Genomic DNA, 12,515 nt, shown 5'->3' on the forward strand with positions numbered 1-12,515 from the left:
ATAACTTCAAGTTCTCTTCCTCTCTTCTCGCAATGTTTGAGATGTATTCATATTGAATTTAATTTATTTATTTGTATCCCACCCAAGGTTATCCAGCCAGCATTCATAGCTAAGGTAGGACTCAAACTCTAGATCAGATTCTTGTGTGTAGATTGCATGGAATAAACTCTTAGTGTTTTTGATCTCTATCCTGACTCCAGATTTCCTACACCTGACACTCGCCTTCTTTAAAGCCCAATATTTTAAAGAGAGGAGGGAGACTTCTTTTGACAATGCACCAACACACAGAGGCAAGAAAGAAGCTTGGAATTCTCCTTCTTGCAATGTTTAAGACATATGTGTATGTGTGCATGCATGCGTGTGTACATGTGTGACTCCCTCCTCTCCTTTAAAACCCTTCCCCATCAGCATGTGGACTTCAGTGGATTTTTTTTCCTTTTTCTTTTTTTTAAATTGATAGTCCCTTGGACAGTAGACCAAAATCCCTGGCAACTGCAGACTGGTAGGATCGGTGCTCCGAGTGGGGCGGGTGGGGAGGCTAAACCCATCCCTGGCAATGGGGGATGGGCAAAGACTGAATCAAGTAGGAAAAGCCACCAGTGGGAGGAAAGCCACTGGCATGGATGGTTCAGTTGCTGTTTCATTGTAACTGCTGGCGCCCACTTCCAGGATGGAGCCATGTGGCCGGGGACAGTGAGAAGTGGGGCAACTTACCTTCCTTCCCTATCACAAGGGTTATCTGTTACTCCAGATATCTTCCAAAGATGAGTGCATGGGTGAGGGAAGATGGTATGGGCCTGGTGGGATGAGAAGTAGGCCTAAGGCCCGTGGAGTTAACGTTGGGGAGGAATGAGGGGGAGATAGGCAGGGTGGGGTGCTGCAGCATCCCTGCAGTTAATTGTAAAAGCGAATGATTGCAGGGATGCTGTAGTGGCAGTAATTTCAAAACCAGATCATAAATAGCTCTGTTATAATTTGAACAGTCGCTAAGTGATCGGTCATAAATTGAGGATTGCCTTTAACTCTTGTAAAAATGCATGAGGTAACTCATAGTTATGAGTTGCATGATGAGAGAAAATTAGAATGCTACAGACATGAGGGGTCCCTCCTTTTAACCCTGAGCTACAAATATTTTCCTTTAATGTTACAGACATTTTAGTTTTTTTATAAAAAAGCAAATGAAGAAAGATATCAAAGTATGTAAAATCATTCATGACCTAGAAAAAATAGACTGGGAAACATTTTACTCATCTCAAAACATTATAAAGTAAAACCAACCAACCAAACTAATTGCAGGAGATTTAGATAAGACAAAGAACTACTTCATATCACATATAATTAACTTGAGTTTGTGTTTTAGCTGTGATAATTCTGGTTTATTCTTTTATTGTTTCGTGCCTCACAGATTATTGCTGAAGGTGCTAATGGCCCCACAACTCCAGATGCTCATGACATCTTTTTGCAGAGAAAAATCCTTGTACTTCCGGTATGTCTGCAGGTCTGTTGGCTCCAGTAATGCCCATTGCTCTGGTATTTGGGCCTTTAGCATATATACTGCTATTGGGCATTCTCCACCTTGTAGCGCCTTGGAAAACTGGACAATCCTTTTAGAATGCAGTTAAACATGACTGAATTTTACAATACATTGAAAATACCCAGAGCAATGTAACAAAAATTGAATACGCAAGGCAACTTGCATATTTTTTGTATGGATTTTTGAATGTTACCTCTGCTTGTATATTAATTCCTAATTTTGAATTTGGCAGCAAAATGAGGTTAAGAAATACATTGATGGCTTTATTTTATTACATTTATTTTTGTGTTGTATTTTTTTATAAATTAGCCTGAATATGTACTGTAAAATTAAAACCTTGTCCATGATGCCATAACCTTGTCCTGTGGGATATAAATATTTGTAGTCCATTGGAGTGAAATAAAGAATATTTAAATCCTCTAGTGTTAGGACTGAGGTGATACATTGTACTGCTCCTTTTATTACTGTAGTTCTGAATACTTTAAATAAATGAATTTCTGAATTAACCATTGATGGAAGTTTTATCCACTTCTCTTAACCTAGACTGTGTTAATAATAACAGCATTTCTCAGATTTTTAGGGGAAAAATATGTTAAAAGTTAGATGTTATATGAACTTCAAAAAAGTTTACTAAACCTTTACTGGGACTGCACAGTAATTTGTTAATGACAAGGTTATCTTAGATTCATTACTGAGTTTCACCATAGCTGAATACAGGAGTAAGTATCCTTACTGTGCAATAAGGTAAATAGTGAAGTCTCTGAAGGATATGAATCAGAAGTAGGCATGCATCAAGGACCAGCAACATTTTTTTAGCTGAGGATATGTATGAAATTTTGAGAACATGCTAAGAGAATTCTTTAAAAAATGTCTGCTGGGAACTTCTCTATTCTTTTATGATTTTCTATATGATCTCTGTTTATTTTTATTTTTTTCTAAGGAGTGTGTACTTTAAAATACAGTATTGGGTTGCAATATATTTTTATTTTTTAAGTAAGCTTATGGAGTCTTCCTCTTAGGTGTGAAAATTAAATGGGGAATTGTGCTTTGCAGGAAACTTCCTCTCCCTCCCCCAATAATAATTCAGTTGCTCAAGTAGGGCACTTACAAATGAGAAGAAAGACACTAGTGCTACATTTGGGGTCCCAAGTTCTGTGTTTAAAAGATTCTGGAGTTGAGATGGACATCATAAATGTCCATATTCAGAGACAATATACGTAAATTATTTAGAGCAGAGAAATCTCAAAGAAATTATTTTTCAAACTGAACAGATGGGAAAATAGTAGAGGTGACTAACAGGCACATTTAATTGATATATTACGTGAAGGTGTGATGATTAAACAAGAAAGAGTTCTTGGGACCCTAAGAAAGAGTTCATTGAAAACTTTGGCTCAGTGTACAATGTTTGTTTAATAAGGCAGGAATAAAAGGATCAAATGGATCTATTTAAATTGATGGTGGAGATAGAATAGTACAATCCCCTTGCTATGCTGTGGGCAAGGTGTATTCATTGTATTGTCCTAAAATGTGTTGCTGAAAATGCCGTCATGCTGTATTTGACCAGACAATACTAAACTACATGTTTTAGGGGCTTTCCATAATTCATTTGACCTAAAATATTTTCAGTTGGTCAATTCAGGAAGTAATTTCTGTTCTAGGGACCAGTGAATATTCAGAAGTTTACAGAACTTGAAACCTACCATATGATACAAGTATGAATAAAATGAGAAGTCTGTAACTGGTTTCTGGCCACTTACTAACATTTGGAATTACTTCTTTTTCTGTAACTATGATTCTTAATAGTTTAGGATATTACCATTGCTTCCTTTGCTCCCTAATTTATAGTTTCTTCCTTATCCTTAAAGACCAGAATTCTAGTGATAATGTAATATATTTGTTTACTTACTTAGAGGCTCTGAATGGCTGACTTCCTAATATTATTGTAACTTCAAATTGTTCAGTACCTTAAAACATTGTTGCTGATATAAGAAGGGAAGGGGCAAATTGCTAATCTTCTGAAGTCTACATTATCATTCATCCACAGCACAGGAAATAAATTTCTGTTGGCTACTCTTATCTTCCACATTGCAAGATAATAATGTGTCATAATATAGGTGCCTGAATTCATTTTTATTCTCAGGAAGTAGAATTCAAGCAACAATATGAATTTGTTATTTTTAAATTTTTGTGTTGCTTTTCTAAATGGATTTATGAATTTGTAACATATTCTCTTACAGAGAATGCATCAAGTAACTGAAACTGTTTGTTTGTTTATGGCAGGATTTGTACATAAATGCAGGTGGTGTGACAGTTTCCTTTTTTGAATGGCTGAAGAATCTCAACCATGTCAGCTATGGGCGTCTTACTTTCAAATATGAGCGTGATTCTAACTACCATCTGCTGATGTCAGTGCAACAAAGTCTGGAGAGAAAATTTGGGAAAAGCAGGGGAAGTATACCTATTATACCCACAGCAGAATTCCAAGCTAGAATAGCAGTAAGTTATGTATTTAACTCCCCTTTGCTCCCCTTCCCTTCCTTTTTGGAGCATTCTCTTAGAGAAAGATGTCTAGGGCACTATTTCTCATGAAGACACAACTTTCATCCAAAAGAAAATGTTAAGAGACTGGATGGTGGCTGTCTAAAACCTATAGATCCAAGAATGGAAGGAACCAACATCTCTTTCCAGTGATGAGGGCATTGAATCTTCACATAAGGAACCATTCACCATCTCCTGGATCCAGGATACAAACTCACTCCCTACCCCACCCCATCACAGTTAACCAAAGAAGGCAGGAGAGGCAAGAATCCAACTTGCAGGTGGATGACATCCTAGAAAGCCCCTTATCCACTTTCTTGGAATTAACAGGCATAAAAGAAGACCTAGTTACCACAGGTAATTCAACTGGGTGGCCCTTGCCCAAATAGCATTATCTAGTACAGAGGTCCATGGACTGGTATCAGTCCACGGCATGCCAGCAACAGGGTTGCACAAATAAGCGAAGCCCCATCCATAGGATGCAGGCAGCACGCAAAGCCACACTCCCTCCAGTCCGCAGAAAAACCTTTCTCCACAGAACTTGTCCCTGGTGCCCAAAAGGTTGGAGGCCGCTGATCTAGAAGAAGGCCTCTGAAACAGCCTGCCAATGCAATAAGAAAAGAGCTTTCTGTTATGTCTCAAGTTGTAAGCCAGCATCCATGGACTGTTCTCACATCAATGACCTGAGATAAGTTAGGTTGGTAATAGTATAGTCTATGTATTTTACGACTCATAATTGCAAATCCATTGCAAAAATAAGTGAGAAATAATCACATCTAAGTATTGACAGAGAAATAGAACGATATACAGTATTTTTCTTAAGCTTGTATTTTTTTTAAAGGGTGCCTCAGAGAAGGATATTGTTCACTCTGGACTAGCTTTCACCATGGAACGTTCAGCCAGGGTAGGTGTTTCTGCGTTGCATTTCTCTACATCTGTCTTTAAAAAGATCATTTTGTTTTTCATATGGTAGACTTTTTACTTGATCCTTGTATGTCTGTAATATCCAATCATGCATTACTGAAATAGTTGCCATTATTGCAGTGGTACCATTTTTATTCAATAATTATTTTTTAGGTTTTGGTTTCAGATCAGAATACTAAGACCACATTGCTTATGTTTCTATGTTATTTTCTAGCAAATCATGAGTGTAGCGACAAAGTATAATCTAGGCTTAGACCAGAGAACAGCTGCCTATATTTGTGCCATTGAAAAGATCTTTAAGACTTATATCGAGGCAAGTTTCACTTACTGAAGCTACCCACTGCTGGCCTTTAACCTGCTGGTTAAAAAGCACAAACAACAAAAAAGTATGTATTACTTTAGAAGATAAGGAACCTCTAAGCTGGACCTAGATATTGCTGTTATGTTACAGAATATTTTTCTCTTTTCTCTCATTCTTTTCATTTTCACAGACTTTCTGATATATAATTATTATTATTTTCTGAGGTTGAGTTTTGATGTACAGGTGGGTGCTTTGTTTTTATGCAACTCTGTGTTGCTGCTATTTCACTTGTCCCCAACTCTTACCTCTGTTTTGGTTTTTGTGATAACACTTTTCTATCTGTTTTGTGACCTCTGTAGATGAGATTTATTACGAATTAATGCTTTGTTTTTTTAAGTTGTCAACTTGATATTCTGACTCTGACAAAGTTTATTCCTTGCAATAAACCTTATTTTAAATTTAAATATCATACATATAATCAGTATTTATATACTTGGTGTTCTGTGCTGTATCTTCATTGTAGTTTGTTTCCTATATACAATGTATTCCCAAGATCTTGCAACTTAAATTGCAGTTTGTAACTTGTACCTTCAAAGGACTGTATCATTGCATTGTTGAATAACACTGATGGAATATTGTACAGTAGTAAGGAAATGTGATGGCAAAGGTCTATCCAAATATCTGGATAATATTCTGTTAGTCTTTCCAGTCACATTTCTGAATGGATGTGTGGCTGTGGCAGGACTAATGAAAAAAAATTCTGCCTTGGATAGCTGGGCAAACACCTTTATGTAATTGTACTCTGTTTAGCAACAGCAGGAAGATCTCTTTATAAATGGAAGTTAAGGAACCTGGTTCACAATGTTATAGTAGGCTATAATATACTTTGATAAACCTGTTAAGTTACTTTTGTATGCACATTTGCCCATTCTTTTTCTAAGCAACAGCAGAAATTACTTCTTTTATTATTAGTGAATTTTAGGACTTGGCAAAAAACAAGGCAGCTCTGTGCTCTATAATTGTGACTCAATGGGCAACATTGAGCAATGGGCAAAAACGAGGAACCTGTTTCAAACACAGATATTTTGCCCTTAGACAAGAGGTTGACTTTTAAAGATTTAATGAATAAATTTGATAGACAGACAGACAGACAGACAGACAATAGTTGTAAGTGACTTTGGAAACAGAATGGAAATGTGAGTCATTGTTTCTTTTGCTTTAAGAATGCCACAGTTATAATTGCTAGAAGGCATCCTAAAGTGTTTTAATAAAGTTGAAAAGATTACTATCTAATGTAACATTGTCATAGACAAATTTAATGAGCAGAGTTGTAATATGTAAAAAGTATGCAAAGCATTTGAAGTAATTCCATTCCTTAAGGGTTGTAGATTTAGTCACCCCATGTTTTAGCACTTGGCTAATCACATCCCAGTTGTAAATGTTATCAGCAGGAATCCCATAGGTCATATCCAATTAGGTCTAAGTAACTTATAGGTACTTACATCTCTCCCACCTGGCTCATAATTTGTTTGTTCATTGACATCTGCCGTGGTAGTCTTTGGTCATAAAAAGTTCAGTATCATAAAAAGAGTTTTGCCACCAGAGGGCAGGGTTGACTTTAGCAAGGAGGGAAAAGGAAAGGCTGGGAATAGGAAAGGAAAAAGACTGCGATGATAGCCATAAAAGATAAGCCTAAGAAAGGGGCAGATACCGTACTGGTAATCGTTTGTGACAGGAAGGCTGAAGGGGGGGAGTCAAATTAACCTTGCATTATCACTATATACTGTATAATTGGTGTCTGTCTTGGTAGAAATTGTTTTTCATCTCATTCAGGCTGATTTGGCTGCAGTAAGGCATGTTAAATATTCAAGTCAAGTTCTAGCTTTCCTATGAGTGCACTGAGTTCCAGAGGGAATTACATTTGAAGGCAACTTTGATACCAAAAAGCATAAAAGATTCACAAAACCATATTCTCTTGGAAAAGAATGTTTAGTTCTTTGACAGTAGAAATGATTATGTAAATGTTCCAGCAAATATATTGTGGACTTAATGAGTTGGGCAGGCTTTATTTTTTCTAAAATTAATTTAATTTGGCTGCATCTGCAGTTGCACACTAAGTATAAACAATTCAGAAAACACTGAGCTGTTATTAGAACTCAAGCATGAGATGAGTATAAAAAGTCAGATATGTAAAAAATGATTGTATAAATATTTTGTAGTAGCTGTTCTTGTAAACATGATCATAAGTTTGGTTAGTGGAAACTTTGGTATCATGTCTATCATCAGAATTGGAAAGGTTGATTACAAAGTCTGACAAGCCTCAGCAGCTTTAGACTGTTAACTTGTTATATCAGGTTTCAGTACATGCTGCTCAAAACCTTAGAGCAAAAGGTTTTTCGAGAAAAAATAATAATATTGAAAAATAAGCCATGTGATGACATGTAGGCTTCTCCATCTTTCACTATTATTAAAAAATTGTGGCCTATTAGCATTGGCTTTAAAGTTAGGCTTTAATCACACGGCAAAAGTCAGTCCATCAGCATTGCAAGTGATTTTTATAGTGTTTGATAATATGCTACTACCTTATATGCTGGGAACATTTTATTTTCAAAAATTTTTTATTGGGTCTATCAAAATATAAAACACAAAGAGAAATTTAAAAAGCAATAGAAAATTAGAAAAAGATGGAAGGGAAAAGAAAGAAGATAGTGTGAGAAAAGAAAAAGGCGCCAAGTTCCGACTCTTTAGCACAGTAGAAGATAACATTACAGTCACAACTTTTTGCTTTTACACAACAGTATGTACAAACTTTCTGCCAACCTAGCAGTTCGAAAGCACGTAAAAATGCAAGTAGAAAAATAGGGACCACTACGGTGGGAAGGTAACAGCGTTCCGTGCGCCTTTGGCATCTAGTCATGCCGGCCACATGACCACGGAGACGTCCTCGGACAAGTGCTGGCTCTTCGGCTTTGAAACGGAGGTGAGCACCGGCCCCTAGAGTCGGAAACGACTAGCACGCATGTGCGGGGGAAACTTGTACCTTTTTTATGTACAAACTAGTTCTATAACAACAAATCTATCTGATTAACAAAAACCAAGTTTTCATTTTCTTTTTCATTGCAAGTACAAAATCTGGATGCAGTTTCAAAATGTTGTTGTTAGCCGCAAAGCCATTGTGACCCATTGTGACCCCATGGACAACATTCCTCCAGGCCTTCCTGTCCTCTACCATCTTCTGGAGTCCATTTAAGCTCATGCCTACTTCAGTGACTCCATCCAGCCACCTCATTCTCTGTCGTCCCCTTCTTCTCTTGCCCTCAGTCTTTCCCAGCATTAGGCTCTTCTCCATTCAGTCCTTCCTTTTCATTAGCTGGCCAAAGTATTTGAGTTTCAACTTCAGGATCTGGCCTTCTAAAGAGCAGTCAGGGTTGATCTCCTCTAGGACTGACCAGTTTGAATGCCTTGCAGTCCAAGGGACTCGTAGGAGTCTTCTCCAGCACCAAGTTTCAAAATAGAAGCTAGCTTAAATATATTCTCATCTTTGGATAAAAGGGTAGTGTAACCATCTATGCTTCTCATTGCTGTGGGGAATAATATATACCTCTATTGACTCATTAATCTTTATCCTAATTCATATTAAAAGAATCCTCTACATAGAGTCAATCTTTTTTTAACTCTAAAGGGAGAAAACACTTTCCCTAGTTTTGATATTTTACTAACTTTAAGCAATACTCAAATATACGTATATAAAAATGAAAACAAAACAACAAAAAACCCTTAATTTTAAACACAAAACACAAAACTACATTAGGGCTTTCATAGTATTACAAAAGGAACAAAAAAACACACAAGAGGACATACATTTACAAACTTATTGTATACATACAAAGCTACCTTAATGCTTTCCTTCAATACATATAGCAAAGCTTATAAAAATCCACCCTAATTAAATCATTACATTTAAGTCACTCCTTCCAGATTGTCTTCATAGAATGAATTTTATTTCCCTCACAAGTGTGTGACTTTTTTTCAAGGAGTTCTCAGCCTGTAAAGTTTCCATCTCTAAGATGTCAGTCATATCTTTCTTTCTCAAAAATTCTCAACCTTGTTGATGTCCATAAGGAAAAAATCCCAAAATTTACTCTTAAGAGTTGTAAATTTATTTGACACTCTTGTTTCAGTTACACTGGAAAGCTTTTATTCAAATCATCATCATAATAGAAACTGCTGTCAGATTTATAAGATACAGTTAGGTTATTTGTGTTATCCAGCATTTATATAGTTAATACAGTGGGTTGATAATCTTTTTTAATCTCCTCTGTATCATTAACATCTTTAAACCGTGGAGAGTTTATTGTATATTTGATTTTCCGTGTAGACTTTTGAAATATGTCTTTAATGTCTTTAATAACAGATTCCAGCTCAGATAGACATCTTCATGTTTAACTTCAGCTCTCTCTAGTGGTCAAGAAATTTTCTTTCTTTCTTTCTTTCTTTCTTTCTTTCTTTCTTTCTTTCTTTCTTTCTTTCTTTCTTTCTTTCTTTCTTTCTTTCTTTCTTTCTTTCTTTCTTTCTTTCTTTCTTTCTTTCTCCAACACCACCCACTACAAGTCTAAAAGTAGTAAATTAAAAGCCACAATTTTTATCCTTATATTTCAAAAGAAAAAGTGCTTCACCCTTCTTTTGGCTGCCTTCAGAAATGAAGGGCACAGCTTATTGTCTTATTTGTCTTCCGTTGAAGACATGGCCGGCAACTGACATGCCCTGAGAGTCTACTCTCTCTGTACTGTCATTTTTCCAACTCAGCAACAAAAGGAAAAGGCTTTCTCTTGTTTATTTGGCCCTCCTGGATTAGGAAGTGTCCCAGAATCATCCCTCAAGATCCTCCGATAACAACATCAGTCTGTAAGCCATTTTAGAAGCCATGCTTCAGAACAGTGTGTGAGCTGAAGCTGGGGAGCAGACCAGAAATCACATCTGAATTGGATAAAATAGCCGTTTTGGAATTTATTTTTCATATGCTGGGAACACTTTAAAGGGGCTGTTGAATTCCTCATTAATGGGGCAAAGAATTTCATTATTGCTGCCAGATCTGGGCTACAAAAACCTAGATGACAACCAGATGATGGTGATATTATTTTTATTGACTGAGGTTTCTCCCTCTAGTTTAAGAGGAATTGTCTCTAGAATCATTTCATTTGCTAAGCATTGACATTATCTGCTTGGAATAGAAGGATGATTTATTTAAACAACGAAACAGAAGAGGTGCCTTAAGACTAATGGAACATGGAACAACATGTTGTGTGTTTGTATATCTAATTTCTATTACTTGCAAGCTTTGAATTGGGTTTAGTTCAGCTCATAAGAATAAGCAAAAGAGACTTCTGGTTTGCTATCGCGGCTGCTGCGGCCGCTGGAAGGCGAGCTCCATCTTCTGCGTTTGGTTTCGCTCCGCCGGGAGACCCTGGAAAGGGTCGAAAGTCACCCTGTAGGGGCGACAAGCAAGGAGGGGAAGCCTCCAAACCATCGGAGGAAAGACCGGCCATAGTAATATGGCTCATCACTCACTACCAAGCACTTTGAAAGCAACGCGGATGAATCTGGGTGACATCCGATCTTTTCTTTAACCTAAGTATTTTCTTTTCCTGTAAAAGCTGCCCGAAGTACAGTATCTTTCCCCCAGTAAGGAGAGAGGGAAAGGAATTTCTATCCCACCCTCTAAGAAAAGCGGCGACTGACTGCCCAGGGGAATTAAAGCACTAAAAGAACAGCTTTAATCTAATTGGATTTATATGTTCCTGAAACTCGGGGACCAAAATTTTCCCTATTTTTATTGGAGACTACAAAAAACAAATAAAATTGGAAAAAGGATTATAAAAATTTTGGACTTAAAAAACTTTAAACGGCATTGGTGACATCTTGTGGCGAGGTTTGGTATTACAACTTGTTATTTCATCAAAGAGACTTGGCAAAGCCCAGACTTTAGATAAGACTCTTTTGACCTTGGCACCACCTGTGAGAAACTCAGCTGTAAAGAGAACAGCTGGGTGGCATAACTGGCCTATTTGAACTATGAATGTAAACCTTTACTGACTTTCAGAGTTATATGTGGGGAATTGCCTTCCTATCTCTTTATTTGAGGAATATTGGTTACTACATGAGATGATGAAATACCTTGGACTATAAAATCTTTCTTGACAAATGACTTCTACTATAAAGACTATCTATAAACACGTGAAAGAGAGGTCCCATACCTAGTTATAAAATTATTTTTAACATCTGATTTTAAAGTCCTCAACCTAACACATTATTAAATGAATATAGATGAAGACCAGGAAAAGATCCTTTTCATGTTGAAAGCAATACATGAAACCATTCTTTCAGCTTGTGATAAAATAAGACCTAACGTAAAAGAACAAGATTCCAGCTTAGATACACAAACCCAAGCACTGACTACAACCAAAGAACTAACCGCAGAAGATAAAAGAAGAAGTCGAACAATCAAATATTAAGACAGAGGACTCAGTTGACCAACAAATACAGTTAATGGAAAAGCAGGAAAAGGGAGTGACAACACTGAAAATGGAAAGACTTTCTATATAAATCAGAAGAAATTTGAGAAAGGAGATCAGATTGAATGGAAGATAAACATATCAGGGCAATCATGGGGAATTGGAATAATAGGGAGACAACTTAATGAATACAAATGGGCTAGCCCTTCCAAAAAAATGGCAATTAAATGGTCTTTATTTCAAATAACATATATAATAATAGAGGGAGATCTATTTGACGATCTAAAAGCACAGATATGGAAGGTTAGTTGGCAAAGGAAGAAAGCCAGAATAAGGCTGAAGAAAATTGGGGTTTTGATTTATTAGAGGGGATTTTATATCATTAATTAGAGGGTTGAAAGGAGAAGTTGAGATAAGGGGAATTTTGGTCATTAGATTTAAAATATTTGGAAATTAATTGAAAATACAGATTTTATCTGTTTAATATTTAAAAATTAGACCCAAAACAAAAAAAATATTATGACTATGTTTGATGTAACCCAGGCAATATATATAGTAGTTTTGATTTATTAAAGGGGATATTTTATTAAGTAGATGATTTAATATGGTGGGAAATAGATAACTTTTAGGAAATAGAACAAGATTATATTCAAATAGATAAAATGTGTATTTTGGATATTAGATTCTGTTATTAGATTCTGTTCTA

At 36.3% G+C, this 12,515-nt stretch overlaps 1 protein-coding gene across 1 annotated transcript in view; it reads left to right on the forward strand.

Moving 5' to 3' along the window:
• Nucleotides 1-5,327, forward strand: part of LOC308663345 (glutamate dehydrogenase 1, mitochondrial-like) — a gene marked incomplete at both ends in the record, with an annotated part of 41,547 nt that extends 36,220 nt beyond the window's left edge. The window contains 4 exons of the mRNA XM_081319687.1: nt 1,406-1,486; nt 3,815-4,030; nt 4,914-4,976; nt 5,211-5,327. Coding sequence (XP_081175813.1) covers nt 1,406-1,486; nt 3,815-4,030; nt 4,914-4,976; nt 5,211-5,327 — 477 coding nt within the window. The remainder of the gene's footprint in view (nt 1-1,405; nt 1,487-3,814; nt 4,031-4,913; nt 4,977-5,210) is intronic.
• Between the last annotated feature and the right edge of the window lie 7,188 nt (nt 5,328-12,515).

The sequence above is a fragment of the Vipera berus genome (assembly GCF_964194415.1).
Source record: "Vipera berus genome assembly, chromosome: 2".
Taxonomy (NCBI): domain Eukaryota; kingdom Metazoa; phylum Chordata; class Lepidosauria; order Squamata; family Viperidae; genus Vipera; species Vipera berus.